The sequence below is a fragment of the Staurois parvus genome, unplaced genomic scaffold, assembly GCF_062004578.1.
Source record: "Staurois parvus isolate SC_StPar_1 unplaced genomic scaffold, SC_StPar_1.0 ptg001945l, whole genome shotgun sequence".
Taxonomy (NCBI): Eukaryota; Metazoa; Chordata; class Amphibia; order Anura; family Ranidae; genus Staurois; species Staurois parvus.
Window position 1 is genome coordinate 54,611 of NW_028319741.1, and position 21,514 is coordinate 76,124.

General features: G+C 49.7%; 1 protein-coding gene across 2 annotated transcripts in view; it reads right to left on the bottom strand.

The window, feature by feature from the left end:
* Positions 1-21,514, bottom strand: part of VWA5B1 (von Willebrand factor A domain containing 5B1) — a 117,191-nt gene that overhangs the window by 29,879 nt on the left and 65,798 nt on the right. For both annotated transcript variants that reach the window (XR_016308865.1, XM_089664560.1), the window contains exons 9-14: positions 15,521-15,631; positions 7,790-7,992; positions 5,646-5,760; positions 3,988-4,173; positions 1,635-1,815; positions 1,283-1,446 (exon numbers count right to left, since the gene is read on the bottom strand). Coding sequence is in view for 1 of the 2 variants with exons in the window: in XM_089664560.1 (XP_089520686.1) it covers positions 1,283-1,446; positions 1,635-1,815; positions 3,988-4,173; positions 5,646-5,760; positions 7,790-7,992; positions 15,521-15,631 (960 nt within the window). In the remaining variant the exon portion in view is untranslated. The remainder of the gene's footprint in view (positions 1-1,282; positions 1,447-1,634; positions 1,816-3,987; positions 4,174-5,645; positions 5,761-7,789; positions 7,993-15,520; positions 15,632-21,514) is intronic.

Here is a 21,514-nt window from a genome sequence, read left to right on the forward strand (position 1 = left end):
CCAAAACTGAAATTTTAGTGGATGCTGGAGAGGGTACAACACCTGAGAGATTCTTCTGTGTCTCAACTTATGGAGTTCCTGGGTCTGCACACCTATTGTGGCCATCTCATGGTCTTCATGTTTCTGTCATGAGAGGTTTCCTTTGAAGGAAACCTGTCATGAAGGAAGCCAACTGTCAACCATTCAGGGTCGGAGGCCAACATGGCCAAGGGAAGGCATGCCCCCCCCCCCGCAAGGGATGCTGCAGAGGTGAGCTCTGCCTTCACCGTCACCTCCAGGAGTCAAGCCATAACAGCTTCCATGGACGAACGATAGCTGGCCAAACAAATTCTCTCTGATAGGGTTCACGGAACAGATTCTGACTGATAGCTTTGGCTAGACAGATTCTTTTTGATAGAGTTGGCTGGTCAGATCTTCTTTGGTAGGGTTGGCCAGTCAGATTCTCATTGATAAGGCTGGATAGAAATATTCTCTCTGATGGGGTTGGCCAAACAGACTCTCTTTGATAGCATTGGCCAGACACTATGATTTCTTCTGATCAGGCTGATTCTCTGTGATAGGGTTGGCCAGACAAATTCTCTCTGATGGAGTTGGCCAGACAGATTCTGTCCAATGGGGTTGGCCAGACAGACTCTCTTTGATAGCATTGGCCAAACATTATGATTCCTTTTGATAGGGTTGGCCAGACAGATTCTCTCCAATGGGGTTGGCCAGACAGATTCCCTCTGATAGGGTTGGCCAGACAGAGTCTCTCTGATGGGGTTGGCCAGACAGATTCTCTCCAATGGGGTTGGCCAGACCGATTCTCTCCAATGGGGTTGGCCAGACAGATTCTCTCCAATGGGGTTGGCCAGACAGATTCTCTCCAATGGGGTTGGCCAGACAGATTCTCTCCAATGGGGTTGGCCAGACAGATTCTCTCCAATGGGGTTGGCCAGACAGATTCTCTCCAATGGGGTTGGCCAGACAGATTCTCTCCAATGGGGTTGGCCAGACAGATTCTCTCCAATGGGGTTGGCCAGACAGATTCTCTCCAATGGGGTTGGCCAGACAGATTCTCTGTGATAGAGTTGACCAGACAAAGTCTCTCCAATGAGGTTGGCCAGATAAAGTCTCTCCAAGGGGTTGGCCAGACAAAGTCTCTCCAATGGGGTTGGCTGGACAGATTATCTCTGATAGGGTTGGCCAGAGAGATTCCCTCTGATAGGGTTGGTCAGAGCAATTCTCTATGATAGGATTGGCCAGACAGTTTGAGGTCACGACCGGCAATGACGCAACATACCTGTGACTCCTGAAGGTCTGCATTGTCCGTGATCTGTATCCGGCAGGGTGGGCTCTTCTCCTGGACGGAGCTGGGGTCGCTGGCGGTGTGGACTCTTGGCATGGGCTGGTGATCAGCAATCTGGCTGGCGCTGTACGCCCGGCGCTGGAAGCTGCAATCAGAGGCTGCAGGAGAAAATGGAACTTTTAGAGAGAAGTCCTGACTCCATCCTGCCGGTTGGGGCCCTAACGTTCACTAAGCTTTTCTCAACTATACAAAGTCCCAAAAATCAGGACTGCTCTTCAAAGTCAGGACAGCCGGCAGATAGGAAGGGGTGATTTAGGGGCGTGACCTTTAACCTCCGACCACCTACCACCGTCGTGTTCTCCAGACAGGTCTTCTTTAGCGTTCAGGAATTCCGTGCTGTGTTCTGACGGAAGTCCGCCATCTTGGTGGCCCCTCGACCCGCTACTCCCGGACGAATCCTGCGACTGGAAGAAGACGGAACTTCCCGATTCCTGGGAGCGCATCATGCTGTATCTCCGCCTCTTGTCCTGCCGGGAGAAGAAGATAGAAAATGAAACAAATGAATGTCAGAATGGTAAAGAAATGGCCACGCGGAATTTGCACCAAAGACAAACGACTCCATTGACTCGCTGAGCACAGGGGCGGCACTGCCCGAGGGCCCAGGGTCAGTAGGGGGCCCCATGAGATGCCCCTAATACCTTTCATAGGATTTTTTGCGTGTGGTTTTGAGCATGGGTGAGGACACAGGGGCCCTATGATCCTCTATTGCCCGTGGGCCCTATGATCCCCCATGAGTTGTCAGTCTGCCCCTGGCTGAGTGTAAACGATCGACGTGAGCTGAGAAAATCGTTTATAGCTGTCATTGGTGGAACAATTTTTTGGGCTTCTGGAAAAAAAATGGACTGATATTCCCATCTCTTTTTTTTTACCCCCCCCCCCCCCATCTTGTTGTTTTGGAACTTTTCCAAATTTTAAATAATTCCAAATATAAAATAAAAAAGTTACCAAAATCAGAAATGTTTTTTTAAAAATGATGACTCTACAACTAGTTTTTATAAAGTTTTTCTGATTATTATGATTTTGGTTGCATTTGTGTGTTTTTTAGATTTGGATCGATAAAGTTCAAATGTGATTTGATTTGCATAAAACTTCACATTGTTACAATCTCCTTGTATTTATCTTGTGGTCCTGGGAAAGAGCCGCCGAAACGCGTCGGTATTGGAATATTTTTTGGGGGGCCCTTATTTCCCTGGTCTGGCACTCTCGTTAGATGTTCTAAACCTGGATCCCCCCTAACTAAAGGCTACCCTGTTGGGGCTGAGGGCAACCTCACCGGAGCTGTTCCGCCATGTTTGAAGGTAAGTGGCCGGGAATTACTGATGAGCCGAATCCATCGATCGTACATGTTCTGGGTTTTTATTTGAATATGTCTTCCCGTTATGGAGATTTACCCTCACTTCCTGTCCTGGTGGAAGGGTGTCATAAGGACAGGAAGTGAGGGTATGCCTCACATGGGTATAAAAACTGAAAAAGAAAATTTTCCCACAACTGGGTTTCAAATTTGATTGCAGAACCTTACCTGTTTCTGTTCTGGAGATATTGAAGTGAACTTCTGAAAGGGCAAATCTTTCAGCACAAATGCTAAGTGCGAGAGCCCACTCATGCTTTATTTGCAGTCCCACCCATGCTGTAATTGTGGCCCCACCCATGCTTTATTTGCAGTCCCACCCATGCTATAATTGCGTCCCCTCCCATGCTGTAATTGTTGCCCCACCCATGCTGCATTGCAGTCCCACTCGTGCTTTAATTGTGGCCCTTCCTGTGCTTTAATTGCAGTCCCACCCATGCTGTAATTGCGGCCCCTCCCATGCTGCAGTTGTGGCCCCACCCATGCTGTAATTGCAGTTCCACCCGTGCTTTAATTGCAGGCCCTACCTGTGCTTTAATTACAGTCCCACCCATGCTGTAATTGCGGCCCCTCCATGCTGTAATTGCGGTCCCACCCATGCTGTAATTACAGTCCCACCCATGCTGTAATTGCGGCCCCTCCCATGCTGTAATTGCGGTCCCATCCCATGCTGTAATTACAGTCCCACCCATGCTGTAATTGCGGCCCCTCCCATGCTGTAATTGCGGTCCCACCCGCGCTGTAATTGCAGTCCCACCCATGCTGTAATTGCGTCCCCACCCATGCTGTAATTGCAGTCCCACCCATGCTATAATTGCGTCCCCTCCCATGCTGTAATTGCGGTCCCACCCATGCTGTAATTGCGGCCCCACCCATGCTGTAATTGCAGTCCCACCCGTGCTGTAATTGCGGCCCCACCCGTGCTGTAATTGTGGTCCCACCCGTGCTGTAATTGCGGTCCCACCCGTGCTGTAATTGCGGCCCCAACCATACTGTAATTGTGGCCCCAACCATGCTGTAATTGCGGCCCCACCCATGCTGTAATTGCGGCCCCACCCATGCTTTAATTGCAGTCTCAGTGTTATACAGTGAACATTGTATCCCCAGCACATCTTTGTAAATGCTCGTCGCAGTGGGCGGGGATCAAACCCCAGGTGACATATAGGTAACCAGCAGGTGACTCCGCCCACCACATCCCACCTATGACTGACACTCTGCTTTTATCCAAGTAGAATGTCGGCAATACAAGTGTGTTCGGCCTCCACCTTCACTGGAAAGCGATCGTACTCACGGTGCGCGGATTGGAGAGGTAGCGCGAGGTGTTGCACACAACGCCGTAGCCCACCAGCCGGTCCCCCGGGAACAGGAAGCTGGAACTGACCGGAGAGATGAGCACCTCGGTGCATTCTGGGAAAACCCATTCTACGGTGACGTCACTGAGGACCGGAGCCATCGACTTCTTCAGGGACTGCAACATCTGCAGGACAGAGGGAAGGACGTCAGATTACGGTGCGGTCTGTCTCAGGAAACGGTTCAGCCTACCCTAGAACTTACCTGCTTCTATTCTGTAGGTACCGAGATCAGCCATCCCGGGGCCCAAATCGTTCGATATGAATGCTAAGATTCTGACTTATTGTAATCGATGTAAAGAGGAAAGTATGGCCGCTTCTCCCATCCAACCGAGGAGAAGAAATTATAAAGAGCGGCCTCAGCCTACATGTCCCCACCAATCCACACACCCTGATGCCTTTTGCCCCACCCACTGGGGGTATAGGGTCTATAGCGGGGGTCTACAAATTTTTCAAACAGAAGGCCAGTTTACTGTCCATCATTGGTGTCAGTGGGAGGAATAGTGCCCCATCATTGGTGTCAGTGGGTGGAATAGTGCCCCATCATTGGTGTCAGTGGGAGGAATAGTGCCCCATCATTGGTGTCAGTGGGTGGAATAGTGCCCCATCATTGGTGTCAGTGGGAGGAATAGTGCCCCATCATTGGTGTCAGTGGGTGGAATAGTGCCCCATCATTGGTGTCAGTGGGAGGAATAGTGCCCCATCATTGGTGTCAGTGGGAGGAATAGTGCCCCATCATTGGTGTCAGTGGGAGGAATAGTGCCCCATCATTGGTGTCAGTGGGAGGAATAGTGCCCCATCATTGGTATCAGTGGGAGGAATAGTGCCCCATCATTGGTGTCAGTGGGAGGAATAGTGCCCCATCATTGGTGTCAGTGGGAGGAATAGTGCCCCATCATTGGTGTCAGTGGGAGGAATAGTGCCCCATCATTGGTGTCAGTGGGAGGAATAGTGCCCCGTCATTGGTATCAGTGGGAGGAATAGTGCCCCGTCATTGGTGTCAGTGGGAGGAATAGTGCCCCATTATTGGTGTCAGTGGGAGGAATAGTGCCCCATCATTGGTGTCAGTGGGAGGAATAGTGCCCCATTATTGGTGTCAGCGGGAGGAATAGTGCCCCATCATTGGTATCAGCGGGAGGAATAGTGCCCAATCATTGGTGTCAGTGGGAGGAATAGTGCCCCATCATTGGTGTCAGTGGGAGGAATAGTGCCCCATCATTGGTGTCAGCGGGAGGAATAGTGCCCCATCATTGGTATCAGTGGGAGGAATAGCGCCCCATCATTGGTGTCAGTGGGAGGAATAGTGTCCCATCATTGTTGTCTGTTGGAGGAATAGTGCCCCATCATTGGTGTCAGTGGGAGGAATAATGCCCCATCATTGGTGTCAGTGGGAGGAATAATGCCCCATCATTGGTGTCAGTGGGAGGAATAATGCCTCTGTTCGGTATCACTGCACAATGAACGGCGTTGTCACCCCATGACAGGAAGTGGAACTTCCCCAGAGTTTCACTTTAATGAGCCGTAGTGCAGTTTGGGGGCCACAAACCTAAAAACATCATCTGGTGACCCCGCTTCCCATTCCACAAAGGGTGTCACTCACCTTCGGCTGCAGCCTCTCCCCTTCCACCAGGAACTCGGCACTCCCTTTGGACACGCTGGCCACGCCCTGTACGAGTCGGCGGCAGGCGTTCTGACCAATCCCGAAGCTGTAGCATCTAAAGGACACAAAACACAACACAAAGGTGACAACACAGCGAGCGCTTCGGGGTCACCTGGACCCGGGGGTTCTTATTTTTAGGGTTTTTTGGAATTTTTGTCACCCATCGAATATCCACAGTTGGGGCATTGTTTATTCGTGTTTATAAACTCCAAAATGATTATCTATAGCGGGAGTCTCCAAACAGCAGCCCAAGGGCCAGATGCAGCCCTCCCAATCGTAGGAGGCACTATTCCTCCCACTGACACCAATGATGGGGCACTATTCCTCCCACTGACACCAATGATGGGGCACTATTCCTCCCGCTGACACCAATGATGGGGCACTATTCCTCCCACTGATACCAACGATGGGGCACTATTCCACCCACTGACACCAATGATGGGGCACTATTCCTCCCACTGATACCAACGATGGGGCACTATTCCTCCCGCTGACACCAATGATGGGGCACTATTCTTCCCGCTGACACCAATGATGGGGCACTATTCCTCCCACTGACACCAATGATGGGGCACTATTCCTCCCACTGACACCAATGATGGGACACTATTCCTCCCACTGACACCAATGATGGGGCACTATTCCTCCCACTGACACCAATGATGGGGCACTATTCCTCCCACTGACACCAATGATGGGGCACTATTCCACCCACTGACACCAATGATGGGGCACTATTCTTCCCACTGACACCAATGATGGAGCACTATTCCTCCCACTGACACCAATGATGGGGCACTATTCCTCCCACTGACACCAATGATGGGGCGCTATTCCTCCCACTGACACCAATGATGGGGCACTATTCCTCCCACTGTCACCAATGATGGGGCGCCATTCTTCCCACTGACACCAATGAAGGGGCACTATTCCTTCCACTGACACCAATGATGGGGCACTATTCCTTCCACTGACACCAATGATGTGGCACTATTCCTTCCACTGACACCAATGATGGGGCACTATTCCTCCTACTGACACCAATGATGGGGCACTATTCCTCCCACTGACACCAATGATGGGGCACTATTCCTTCCACTGACACCAATGATGGGGCACTATTCCTCCCACTGACACCAATGATGGGGCACTATTTCTCCTACTGACACCAATGATGGGGCACTATTCCTCCCACTGACACCAATGATGGGGCACTATTCCTTCCACTGACACCAATGATGGGGCACTATTCCTCCCACTGACACCAATGATGGGGCACTATTCCACCCACTGACACCAATGATGGGGCACTATTCCTCCCACTGACACCAATGATGGGGCACTATTCCTCCCACTGACACCAATGATGGGACACTATTCCTCCCACTGACACCAATGATGGGACACTATTCCTCCCACTGACACCAATGATGGGACACTATTCCTCCCACTGACACCAATGATGGAGCACTATTCCTCCCACTGACACCAATGATGGGGCACTATTCCTCCCACTGACACCAATGATGGGGCACTATTCCTCCCACTGACACCAATGATGGGGCACTATTCCTCCCACTGACACCAATGATGGGGCACTATTCCACCCACTGACACCAATGATGGGGCACTATTCTTCCCACTGACACCAATGATGGAGCACTATTCCTCCCACTGACACCAATGATGGGGCACTATTCCTGCCACTGACACCAATGATGGGGCATTACTCTTCCTCTTACTAACCACCAACCCTGAGGCCATGTTTATTCTCACTGATGCCAGGCCGGGGACATTTTCTACCCCCTATTGGACATATTCATAGAGGTCCCTAAAAACAAGTCCAGTGGAGGTGAAACGCGTCGGTGGTGCATGGCTTTGGGGTGTGGACTGTGTCGTAATCCACCAGCTGCAGACGGGCCGCAGGAACATGCTCAGGACTTGGAGCGATCTTTTCTTATTATGTGTGGTGTCACAAACCCCCCCTCCTATGTGTGGTGTCACAAACCCCCCCTCCTATGTGTGGTGTCACAAACCCACCCACCTCTCCCCCCCAAAACCGCCGACACCGCCTTTCATCTTACCGGGTGAAGGAGGAATGGTGGCGGATCAGCTCGATGACCTTCCCCGTGTTGCTGACGGCGCCGTCGGTGAGCAGGAAGAGGAGACGCGGGTAACCCCGACACACCGGCTGTCTGAGGATCCAATTCAGAGGAGATAAGATGTTGGTCCCGCCCATGTCGGCCCGCAGCTTCTTGACACTTTCGCAGGCGATGGCCAGACTTTCCTACAAGAGAGAGAATATTGAATGTTCCCATCGCACCCCATAATAATTATACAAATTATATATTTAAATATAAATAATTCTGTAAATAAATCCTATAAAAAATATATTAATCATTAATGTTGAATGTATTCTATATTATTATTATTATTTTTAATAATTATACAAATTATATATTTGAATATAAATAAATACATAAATAATATATAAAATATATTAATCATTAATTATTATTGTTGAATGTATTCTATATTATTATTTTTAATAATTATACAAATTATATATTTGAATATAAATACAGTAAATAAATACATAAATCATATATAAAACATATGAATCATTAATTATTATTGAATGTATTCTATATTATTATTATTTGTAATAATTATACAAATTCTATATTTAAATATAAATAATTAAATAAATTATATATAAAATATATTAATCATTATTATTATTATTTTATTATTATTATTATTATTATTGTTGAATGTATTGTATATTATTATTATTATTTTCAATAGTTATACAAATTATTATATTTAAATATAAATAAATGAATCATATATAAAATATATTAATAATTAATTATCGTTGAATGTATTGTACATTATTAATTTTAATAATTATATAATTTTAAATTTAAAAATAATGATAATATTAAAAAAAAATTGTATTTTCATTATTAATTTGAATCATTTTATAAATGTTATGTTAAAAAGTAATTATAATATTAAAAAAAACTGTATAAATAAATCATATATAAAATATAATAAAGATGAATTATTATTGTTACATTTATTGTATATTCATTATTCATTTTAATAATTATATAAATGTTATATTTGGACAGCACAGTGGCTCAGTGGTTAGCACTCCCGCCTGGCAGCACTAGGGGGGTCGGTTCAAATCCCAACCACGGCACCACCTGCCTGGAGTTTGCATGTTCTCCCTGTGCCTGTGTGGGTTTCCTCCCACACGCCAAAGACATGCTGGGAGGTTAATTGGTGGTCCCCACCACAGAAGGAAGCCCTCCTGGTGTCACCTCCTATATAGGAATCCAGACTGGTGGTCAGCAGGGGTGGACTGACCATTTGGGCTCTTGGGCGCTGCCCGAGGGCCTGGGGTCAGTAGAGGGCCCCATGAGATGCCCCTGGTACCTTTCATAGGCTTTTTTGAGTGTGGGCAAGGCCAAAGGGGCCCCATGATCCCCTATTGCCCGGGGCCCCATGAGTTGTCAGTCTGCCCCTGGTGGTCAGAGAATATTTCTTGGTTTCCTTTCCAGGAGATACAAAGTAGCAGATTTCGTTTCCTCGTTTCTCTCCCCATACAGTTGCAAGAAAAAGTATGTGAACCCCTTGGGATTACGTGGAGTTTTGCATGAATTGGCCATAAAATGTGCTCTGAATGTCATCTAAGTCACAACAATAGAAGAACACAGTCTGCTGAACATAATACTACACAAACATTAGATGTTGCCATGGTTTAATTGCATATAACATGTAAACATTCACAGTGCAGGGAGGAAAAAGTATGTGAGGCCCTAGCTTAATGACTTCTCCCAGAGCTAATTGGAGCCAGGAGTGAGCCAACCTTGACTCCAATCAGTGTGATGATATTGGATGTGTTGCTGACACCTGTTTTGGGTTTACTGGTTTCAAGAAGCACTGTCTGATGTGAACCATGTCTCGCAGAAAAGAGCTCTCAGAAGACCTACGATCAAGAATTGTTGACTTGCATGAAGCTGGAAACGGTTACAAAAGTATCTCCTTGAGCCTTGATGTTCATGTGTCCACGGTAAGACAGACTGTCTACAAATGGAGAAAGTTTAGCACTGTTGCTACTCTCCCTAGGCGTGGTCGTCCTGTAAAAATGACTGCAAGAGCACAGCGCAGAATGCTGCATGAGGTAAAGAAGAATCCCAGAGTGTCAGCTAAAGACCTACAGAAATCTCTGGCACATGCTAACATTTTTGTTGACACATCTACAATAAGGAAAACATGAAACAAGAATGGAGTACATGGGAGGACACCACGGAGGAAGCCATTGCTGTCCAAAAAGAATATTGCAGCACGTTTGAAGTTTGCAAAAGAGCACCTGGATGTGTCCACAGCACTACTGGCAGAATATACTGTGGACAGATGACACCAAGATTGAGTTGTTTGGGAAGAACACACAACACTATGTGTGGAGAAAAAAAGGCACAGCACACCAACATCAAAACCTCATCCCTACTGTGAAACATGGCGGAGGGAGCATCATGGTTTGGGGCTGCTTTGCTGCCTCAGGGCCTGGACGGATTGTTGTCATTGATGGGAAAATGAATTCCAGAGTTTATCAAGACATTTTGCAGGAAAACGTACGACCATCTGTCCGCCAACTGAAGCTCTGCAGAGGATGGGTGATGCAACAGGACAATGACCCAAAGCATACAAGTAATTCAACAAAACAATGGCCGCAACAGCACAGAATACGCCTTCTGGAGTGGCCCAGTCAGAGTCCTGACCTCAACCCGATTGAAATGCTGTGGCATGACCTTAAGAGAGCGATTCACACCAGACATCCCAAGAATATTGCTACACTGAAACAGTTTTGTGAAGAGGAGTGGTCCAAAATGACTCCAGATGGTTGTGCAGGTCTGATCTGCAACTACAGGAAACGTTTGGTTGAGGTTATTGCTGCCAAAGGAGGGTCAACCAGTTATTAAGTCCAAAGGTTCACATACTTTTTCTTCCCTGTACTGTGAATGTTTACATGTTATGTGCAATGAAACCATGGCAACATCTAATGTTTGTGTAGTATTATGTTCAGCAGACTGTGTTCTTCTATTGTTGTGACTTAGATGACGTTCAGAGCACATTTTATGCCCAATTCATGCAAAACTCCACGTAATCCCAAGGGGTTCACATACTTTTTCTTGCAACTGTAGATGTCACTTTGCTGGAACTTCCTGTTTGTTTCTACAGAATGTATCATTTTTTTATTCCCGCGGATCTAAGATGTTCCCCTGTCCATGCCATGGTGATCCCCCATAATGCATTGCACCCCCCCCCCTGCGAAGCGTCAGCGCTGTCAACCTTGCAGACGGGGGGGGGGGGGGGATCAATACAACAGACGGACGCGGGCCCTTAATCCTGCTAACCAGGACCGCAGATTCCCCCCCCCCCGTGACCGCAAAGAGGCCGCCGCTCCTCTGTTCACTTTTACTTCCCCGCCAGACGAGGACAGCAGATTGCGAGTCGCGGCAGGAATTCCCCTCCCGTAATCCGTGCGATTGGACAAAGCAGGATTAGGCGTCGGCTTTATATAGACACAAGGCGATCCGAAATATTTCACCGAACCGCACGCTGCAAACAGACCGATCCCGATGGTCGCCCTGATCCTGCGACCGCAATCATACTGATCCCGATGGTCGCCCTGATCCTGCGACCGCAATCATACTGATCCTGATGGTCGCCCCGATCCTGCGACCGCAATCATACTGATCCCGATGGTCGCCCTGATCCTGCGACCGCAATCATACTGATCCTGATGGTCGCCCTGATCCTGCGACCGCAAACAGACCGATCCCGATGGTCACCCTGATCCTGCGACCGCAATCATACTGATCCTGATGGTCGCCCCGATCCTGCGACCGCAATCATACTGATCCCGATGGTCGCCCTGATCCTGCGACCGCAAACAGACCGATCCCGATGGTCACCCTGATCCTGCGACCGCAATCATACTGATCCTGATGGTCGCCCCGATCCTGCGACCGCAATCATACTGATCCCGATGGTCGCCCTGATCCTGCGACCGCAAACAGACCGATCCCGATGGTCACCCTGATCCTGCGACCGCAATCATACTGATCCTGATGGTCGCCCTGATCCTGCGACCGCAATCATACTGATCCTGATGGTCGCCCTGATCCTGCGACCGCAATCATACTGATCCTGATGGTCGCCCCGATCCTGCGACCGCAATCATACTGATCCCGATGGTCGCCCTGATCCTGCGACCGCAATCATACTGATCCTGATGGTCGCCCTGATCCTGCGACCGCAAACAGACCGATCCCGATGGTCACCCTGATCCTGCGACCGCAATCATACTGATCCTGATGGTCGCCCCGATCCTGCGACCGCAATCATACTGATCCCGATGGTCGCCCTGATCCTGCGACCGCAAACAGACCGATCCCGATGGTCACCCTGATCCTGCGACCGCAATCATACTGATCCTGATGGTCGCCCCGATCCTGCGACCGCAATCATACTGATCCCGATGGTCGCCCTGATCCTGCGACCGCAAACAGACCGATCCCGATGGTCACCCTGATCCTGCGACCGCAATCATACTGATCCTGATGGTCGCCCTGATCCTGCGACCGCAATCATACTGATCCTGATGGTCGCCCTGATCCTGTGACCGCAATCATACTGATTCCGATGGTCGCCCTGATCCTGTGACCGCAATCATACTGATTCCGATGGTCGCCCTGATCCTGCGACCGCAATCATACTGATTCCGATGGTCGCCCTGATCCTGCGACCACAAACAGACCGATCCCGGTGGTCGCCCTGATCCTGCAACCACAAACAGACCGATCCCGATGGTCATCCTGATCCTGCGACCGCAAACAGACCGATCCTGATGGTCGCCCTGATCCTGCGACTGCAATCATACTGATCCTGATGGTCGCCCCGATCCTGCGACCGCAATCATACTGATCCCGATGGTCGCCCTGATCCTGTGACCGCAATCATACTGATCCTGATGGTCGCCCTGATCCTGCGACCGCAATCATACCAATCCTGATGGTCGCCCTGATCCTGCGACCGCAAACAGACTGATCCTGATGGTCGCCCTGATCCTGCGACCGCAATCATACCAATCCTGATGGTCGCCCTGATCCTGCGACCGCAAACAGACTGATCCTGATGGTCGCCCTGATCCTGCGACCACAATCATACCGATCCTGATGGTCGCCCAGATCCTGCGACCGCAATCAGACCGATCCTGATGGTCGCCCCGATCCTGCGACCGCAATCAGACTGATCCTGATGGTCGCCCTGATCCTACGACCGCAATCAGACCGATCCTGATGGTCGCCCTGATCCTGCGACCGCAATCATACCGATCCTGATGGTCGCCCTGATCCTGCGACCGCAATCAGACCGATCCTGATGGTCGCCCCGATCCTGCGACCGCAATCAGACCGATCCTGATGGTCGCCCTGATCCTACGACCGCAATCAGACCGATCCCAATGGTCACCTGATCCCGCGACCGCAATCAGACCGATCCTGATGGTCACCCTGATCCTGCGACTGCAATCAGACCGATCCTGATGGTCGCCCTGATCCTGCGACCGCAATCAGACCGATCCTGATGGTCGCCCTGATCCTGCGACCGCAATCATAGAAATATGCGAATTGTCAGCATCAAAATCATAAAGTGCGCTCAGTTCACCTTCGCTTCTTCTATATAGTCCAGGTTTCAGCAGGCTTTTCCCAGGGACCCTGATATAAGGAGGGACTCTGATGGGGACCCTGATATAAGGAGGGACTCTGATGGGACCCTGATATAAGGAGGGACTCTGATGGGGATCCTAATATAGGGAGGGACTCTGATGGGGATCCTGATATAAGGAGGGACTCTGATGGGGATCCTGATATAAGGAGGGACTCTGATGGGGATCCTGATATAAGGAGGGACTCTGATGGGACCCTGATATAAGGAGGGACTCTGATGGGGATCCTAATATAGGGAGGGACTCTGATGGGGATCCTGATATAAGGAGGGACTCTGATGGGGATCCTGATATAGGGAGGGAATCTGATGGGGACTCTGGTGTAAAGGAGGGACTCTGATTAGAAAGGTGCAGGCTGAATTGATTTTTGTATTGGGATTTCCGTGTTTCCTCCTCTGATGATCTGAATGTCGCGCTGATCACATGACGCACATTGAACGCAGGAATCCGAGGACCCAGAGTGACCAGCCAATGAGCAGCCAATGAGCAGCGTCCTCTGACCTGTCGCAGGCTTCCTGCGTTTTCATTGGATGGACTTCTATGGGTCACCCAAGACACTAAAATGCAGAAAATCGCTGACACGTCATATTTGTGATGCTGGTCAGAGCTGGGCTGGGAATGGACGCCATCTTTGTTATAGTTCAGCGCATTTCAGCGCGTGCGTCATACCGCCGCCATGTGAATGGGCCCAGAGCTTTCCGGGCTCCATGGGACTGTGAGCGCCGCATCCGGCTCCTGCACCGCAGCTCTGAGGGCAGCAGGTGGCGCTCTTCTTCAACATCTCATCCTGAGCCTCGCCTGCAATACGCACCGACAGAGCTTCCCAATGGGGAATCGGCTCATCCTCCACCCGGGGATCCTCCTGAATGTAAACCCTCCAAAGACGCAACATGGAGACCATTAGTGCGCTCGTGTTCATCAGGTGGGGAAACGCACGGCGAGGGACGCCAAGCAGCACCCGTGACGTTATTTTGCGATTCATTTGCTGAATTCCAGCAAAATCGCCTGACAGTGAACTACAAATCCCAGCAAGCCCCATCACACAGCAAAATGTCACGCTTACCTAAAGCGGAACTCCGCTCTGACATATACCGCAGCGCTGTACAGAGATCACTGAGCCAATCACATCAGTCTCTGTACCAGAGGAGCTTACACTCTAATGTCCCCTCCCCCACAGTCCCATCAGTCTCTGTACCAGAGGAGCTTGCACTCTAATGTCCCCTCCCCCACAGTCACATCAGTCTGTACCAGAGGAGCTTGCACTCTAATGTCCCCTCCCCCACAGTCACATCAGTCTCTGTACCAGAGGAGCTTACGCTCTAATGTCCCCTCCCCCGCAGTTCCATCAGTCTTTGTACCAGAGGAGCTTACACTCTAATGCCCCCTCCCCCACAGTGCCATCAGTCTCTGTACCAGAGGAGCTTACGCTCTAATGTCCCCTCCCCACAGTCCCATCAGTCTCTGTACCAGAGGAGCTTACGCTCTAATGTCCCCTCCCCCGCAGTCCCATCAGTCTCTGTACCAGAGGAGCTTACGCTCTAATGTCCCCTCCCCGCAGTCCCATCAGTCTCTGTACCAGAGGAGCTTACGCTCTAATGTCCCCTCCCCCGCAGTCCCATCAGTCTCTGTACCAGAGGAGCTTACACTCTAATGTCCCCTCCCCCACAGTCACATCAGTCTCTGTACCAGAGGAGCTTACGCTCTATGTCCCCTCCCCCACAGTCCCATCAGTCTCTGTATCAGAGGAGCTTACACTCTAATGTCCCCTCCCCCACAGTCCCATCAGTCTCTGTACAGAGGAGCTTACTCTCTAATGTCCCCTCCCCCACAGTCCCATCAGTCTCTGCACCAGAGGAGCTTACACTCTAATGTCCCCTCCCCCACAGTCCCATCAGTTTCTGTATCAGACGGTTTTCCATTTACAGTAAAAGTGGGGAGGGGTTCTTTACCATAGGATGGATGAAGCCCCGCCCCTGCAGAGCCATGTGGCGCACTGTGTGATGTATACACTCACCTCATTGTAGCTCTGGCTGCTGGGGAACAGAGACTTGAATGTCGATCCAAATCCAATGATGTTGAAGAGGGAAGTCGGCATGAGACTCTTCAGAATGACCAGCATGGCGTCCTGCGGGCCGAGCAGAGGAGAGAAACATGTTGGAACGTACCATCTACATACAGATCTTACACAGTCTCTTCTGTTAGAACCCTCCAAGAATCCAGGTTTTCATGCTATCACCCACCCACTTCCTTCTTCCTGAAGTTCAGGGAGGACAATAGGGGATCATGGGGCCCCTGTGTCCTCGCCCACACTCAAACCACTCCCAAAAAAAGCCTATGAAAGGTACCAGGGGCAAGTCATGGGGCCCCTAACTTACCCCGGGCCCTCGGCCAGTGCCCAAATGTCTGAATGGTCAGTCCGCCCCTGGTTCTCTCACATACCAGCAATAAATCGGTGTCGACTTTCATGCTTGTGGTGATAACAGGCAGTTGTGATTGGCTGGAGCACTGATTGGCTTCTTTATTCCTCATAGACCCGACGGAGGAGAACCCCCCCCAACCCCTCTGCCAGTCTGAGGATAGGCCCATCACTGCATCTAGTGCAAAGCCAGACAGAGGTGTCTTACTCCTCCCGCTGCACTCTACGTAATGTAATAACTGAAACTCAGAAAGTGGGAACCCCCGGCTGCAGGAGGTGGGCGGAGCTGGGAACCGCATAGATATCAGAGACCGGAGGGCCATCGACATTTTATAGACTTTGTTTCGGCTTTGGACGAACTTCACCTTTCGAAGCGACAAAATCTCGCGGAAGCGTTCCGGAGGCGATGCGAGGGTTAAACCCTGTCTCCACAGAGATCCGCAACCCCCTATTTTTTCATTATCCGAAGGCGCGGATCCCACCGGCTTTGGCGCGCAGCGTGCAATCAACTGCCGCGTCTGTGTGACTTCGCCGGGTGCTAATTATATTTTACACTTCGGAATTAATTATACATTCGGTTATTGCACGTCGCATGCAGGAAAGAGGCGGGGCGGAGAGAGCGCGGAGATCCATCGTGGAAGCGGCACGCTTAGCGTCTGAATAGGCCAGGCGGCGGCCAGCCGATCGGCCAATCAGCGTCCAGCTGTCAGGGTGCATTATCCTTTTTTATGTCTAGAGCAGGGGTGGGCAACTGTGGCCCTCCAGCTGTTGGTGAACTACAAGTTCCATCATGCCTCTGCCTTTGGGAGCCATGCTTGTAACTGTCAGTTTTGCAATGCCTCATGGGATTTGTAGTTCTACAGCAGCTGGAGGGCCACAGTTGCCCACCCCTGGACTAGAGGATCCTTCAGCTGACGCTAAGAGGGGTTAAAGGGAGGGTTAGTGTTGGGGTGACAGGGAAGGTTAGTGTTGGGGTTACAGGAAGGGTTGGTGTTGGGGTTACAGGAAGGGTTGGTGTTGGGGTTACAGGGAGGTTTAGTATTGGAGTTACAGGGAGGGTTGGTGTTGGGGTTACAGGGAAGGTTAGTGTTGGGGTTACAGGGAAGGTTAGTGTTGGGGTTACAGGGAGGGTTAGTGTTGGAGTTACAGGGAGGGTTGGTGTTGGGGTTACAGGAAGGGTTAGTGTTGGGGTTACAGGGAGGGTTGGTGTTGGGGTTACAGGAAGGGTTAGTGTTGGGGTTACAGGGAAGGTTAGTGTTGGGGTGACAGGGAAGGTTAGTGTTGGGGTTACAGGGAGGTTTAGTGTTGGAGTTACAGGGAGGGTTGGTGTTGGGGTTACAGGAAGGGTTAGTGTTGGGGTTACAGGGAGGGTTGGTGTTGGGGTTACAGGGAGGGTTAGTGTTGGGATTACAGGGAGGTTTAGTGTTGGAGTTACAGGGAGGGTTGGTGTTGAGGTTACAGGGGGGTTAGTGTTGGGGTTACAGGGAAGGTTAGTGTTGGGGTTACAGGGAAGGTTAGTGTTGGGGTTACAGGGAGGGTTGGTGTTGAGGTTACAGGGAGGGTTGGTGTTGGGGTTACAGGGAGGGTTGGTGTTGGGGTTACAGGGAAGGTTAGTGTTGGGGTTACAGGGAGGTTTAGTGTTGCGGTTACAGGGATGATTGGTGTTGGGGTTACAGGGGGGATTGGTGTTGAGGTTACAGGGAGGGTTAGTGTTGGGGTTATAAGGAGGGTTGGTGTTGGGGTTACAGGGATGATTGGTGTTGAGGTTACAGGGAGGGTTAGTGTTGGGGTTACAGGGATGATTGGTGTTGAGGTTACAGGGAGGGTTAGTGTTGGGGTTACAGGGAGGGTTGGTGTTGGGGTTACAGGGAAGGTTGGTGTTGGGGTTACAGGGAGGGTTAGTGTTGGGGTTATAAGGAGGGTTGGTGTTGGGGTTACAGGGATGATTGGTGTTGAGGTTACAGGGAGGGTTAGTGTTGGGGTTACAGGGATGATTGGTGTTGAGGTTACAGGGAGGGTTAGTGTTGGGGTTACAGGGATGATTGGTGTTGAGGTTACAGGGAGGGTTAGTGTTGGGGTTACAGGGAAGGTTGGTGTTGGGGTTACAGGGATGATTGGTGTTGAGGTTACAGGGAGGGTTAGTGTTGGGGTTACAGGGATGATTGGTGTTGAGGTTACAGGGAGGCTTAGTGTTGGGGTTACAGGGAGGCTTAGTGTTGGGGTTACAGGGGGGTTATTATGAAGGGGGCTGTATTGTGGGGTCTCTCTGTGGTTGGAGCTCTGTACCAGAAACTCTGTGTGGATTTCCTGCAGATGAAAGTAAATATCGTCTTTTGAGCTGGAACTGCCTCTAGAGAAGTCTGAGGGTTCCCTGGTTTAGCCGCCCGGACGGGTCCCCCCTACCAGCCCTGGGATATTTCCTAAGCCCTCCCTTGGTCCTGGGTCTACAGGCCCAACATTGATTTCCAGGATCTGGAGTCAGACCGGCTGCCATCACCCCGGAACAGAAATATAACATTGGAACCCCCCCGGTGTATTGGGAGGCAGACGGCTTCATCTCAGCGGCACAGGCTCTGCCCTGGAGAGGACACTCCTGGACCCGCCTCGGGAGACATTAATGGATGTCATTGTGACTTCAGCGGCTGTTGCCAGGAGGAGATGCGAGGTCTCAGGTCAGGTGTAATGACGTCAACCTGCAATCGTACCCAGAGAATTTCAGAGATGCGTTCCTAGGAGACGACGGGTCAAATTGTGGAAACAGAAAACCACTTGTAGTCGGATGTAAACAAATGTAATAAACTACGGGGGGAGGGGGGGGAACACAAACGTATATGCTAGTAATGTAAATAAAATGGCTTGCAGTAACAATGAATAGACTGGAGGAGGTGCTATTGTCAGAGTGTACACTTGGAGGGCATCAGGGTAATTGCAAGATAGTTTCTGTCTATGAGTTGCCCCTAAAGAAACTAGAGAGGACTTCTCTGGTACATGACCCCTGAGATGGATGCAGTCAGACATGGAAACGTCTATTCCCTAATCCAGACCTATCCCATCTCATTAGAAATCCAGAGCAGCTTTATAATTGGGTAGAATAAATGTTGAGTGACGTCGCTCCCATTATGTTCGATCAACCTGGTCGCTCTATTGTGTGGAGTGGTAAGAAAACCAGCGCAAGCCCACCAAAAAAGGCAATGTGACAGACAAAAATGTGAAAAGGCCGCCCCCTTCTTCGGGGCTTAACACAAATGAAATGTAATTAAAACCGGACATGTTCATTAGCCTGTTGTGGTGCTCAACGAAAACTGGGGAGTCATCATGTCCTCGTAGGAAAGGGATGGCTCACCATCTCCTTCTTCACCATGATGGTAGGCCATTCCCTTCTCTACCTTGATGGCTAACCATCTCCTTGTCCACCATGGTGGTAGGCCATTCCCTTCTCCACCATGATGGCTAAACATCTCCTTCTCTACCAAGATGGTTAGCTATTCCCATCTTTAACTTGATGACTAACCATCTCCTTCTCCACCATGATGGCTAACCATCTCCTTCTCCACCATGATGGCTAACCATCTCCTTCTCCACCATGATGGCTAACCATCTCCTTCTCCACCATAATGGCTAACCATCTCCTTCTCCACCATAATGGCTAACCATCTCCTTCTTCACCATGATAGTTCGCCATCCCCTTCTCTACCTTGATGGCTAACCATCTCCTGCTCTGCCATGATGTCTAAATATCTCCTGTTTTACCAAGATGGTTAGCCATTCCCTTCTCTACATTGATAGCTAACCATCTCCTTGTCCACCATGGTGGTAGGCCATTCTCTTCTCCAGCATGATGGCTAAGCATCTCCTTCTCCACCATGAAGGCTAAGCATCTCCTTCTCTACCAAGATGGTTAGCCATTCTCTTTTTTAACTTGATGGCTAACCATCTCCTTCTCCACCATGATGGCTAACCATCTCCTTCACCATGATGGTTAGCCATTCTCTTCTCTACCTTGATGGCTAAACATCTCCTTCTCCACCATGATAGTTCGTCATTCCCTTCTCTACCTTGATGGCTAACCATCTTCTTCTCTGCCATGAATGCTAACAATCTCTTTCACCATCATGATGCCTAACCATTTCCTTCACCACCATGATGGTTAGCAATTCCTCTCTCCACCATGATAGATCACCATCACCTTCTCCACCATGATGGTTATCCATCTTTCTCCACCATGGTGGCTAACCATCTCCTTCTTCACCATGATAGTTCGCCATCCCCTTTTCTACCTTGATGGCTAACCATCTCCTGCTCTGCCATGATGTCTAAATATCTCCTGTTTTACCAAGATGGTTAGCCATTCCCTTCTCTACATTGATAGCTAACCATCTCCTTGTCCACCATGGTGGTAGGCCATTCTCTTCTCCAGCATGATGGCTAAGCATCTCCTTCTCCACCATGAAGGCTAAGCATCTCCTTCTCTACCAAGATGGTTAGCCATTCTCTTTTTTAACTTGATGGCTAACCATCTCCTTCTCCACCATGATGGCTAACCATCTCCTTTACCATGATGTTTAGCCATTCTCTTCTCTACCTTGATGGCTAAACATCTTCTTCTCTGCCATGAATGCTAACAATCTCTTTCACCATCATGATGCCTAACCATTTCCTTCACCACCATGATGGTTAGCCATTCCTCTCTCCACCATGATAGATCACCATCACCTTCTCCACCATGATGGTTATCCATCTTTCTCCACCATGATGGCTAACCATCTCCTTCTCCACCATGATGGCTAGCCATTCCCTTCTCTACCTTGATGGCTAACCATCGCCTTCTCCACCGTGAAGGCTAACAATCGCCTTCTCCACCATGATTGCTAACCATCTCCTTCTCCACCATGATGGCTAGCCATTCCCTTCTCTACCTTGATGGCTAACCATCTTCTTGTCCACCATGAATGCTATCAATCGCCTTCTCCACCATGATTGCTGACCATCTTCTTCTCCACCATGATTGCTAACCAGCTTCTTCTCCACCATGAATGCTATCCACCGCCTTCTCCCCCATGATAGCTAACCATCTCCTTCTCCACCATGATGGCTAGCCATTCCCTTCTCTACCTTGATGGCTAACCATTCCCTTCTCTACCTTGATGGCTAACCATTCCCTTCTCTACCTTGATGGCTAACCATTCCCTTCTCTACCTTGATGGCTAACCATTCCCTTCTCTACCTTGATGGCTAACCATCTTCTTCTCCACCATGAATGCTAACCACCGCCTTCTCCACCATGAATCCTAACCACCGCCTTCTCCACCATGAATCCTAACCACCGCCTTCTCCACCATGATAGCTAACCATCTCCTCCACCATGTTGGTTAGCCATTCCATTCTCCAATGTCTGATTTAAATCGTATATATTTTAAGCCTTAAAGAATGGGACTCGGTTTTTTTTCCCACAAAACACGTTGACTATTCTAAATAAACATTTTATACTAATCATCGGGCTTTTCGCCTCCAGTTTAGGTTGGACTCCTCAATGAAGAATCACCTTTCCACGCAGATATTGAACATCTCGGCTTTCATCAGTCTCGCGTTACT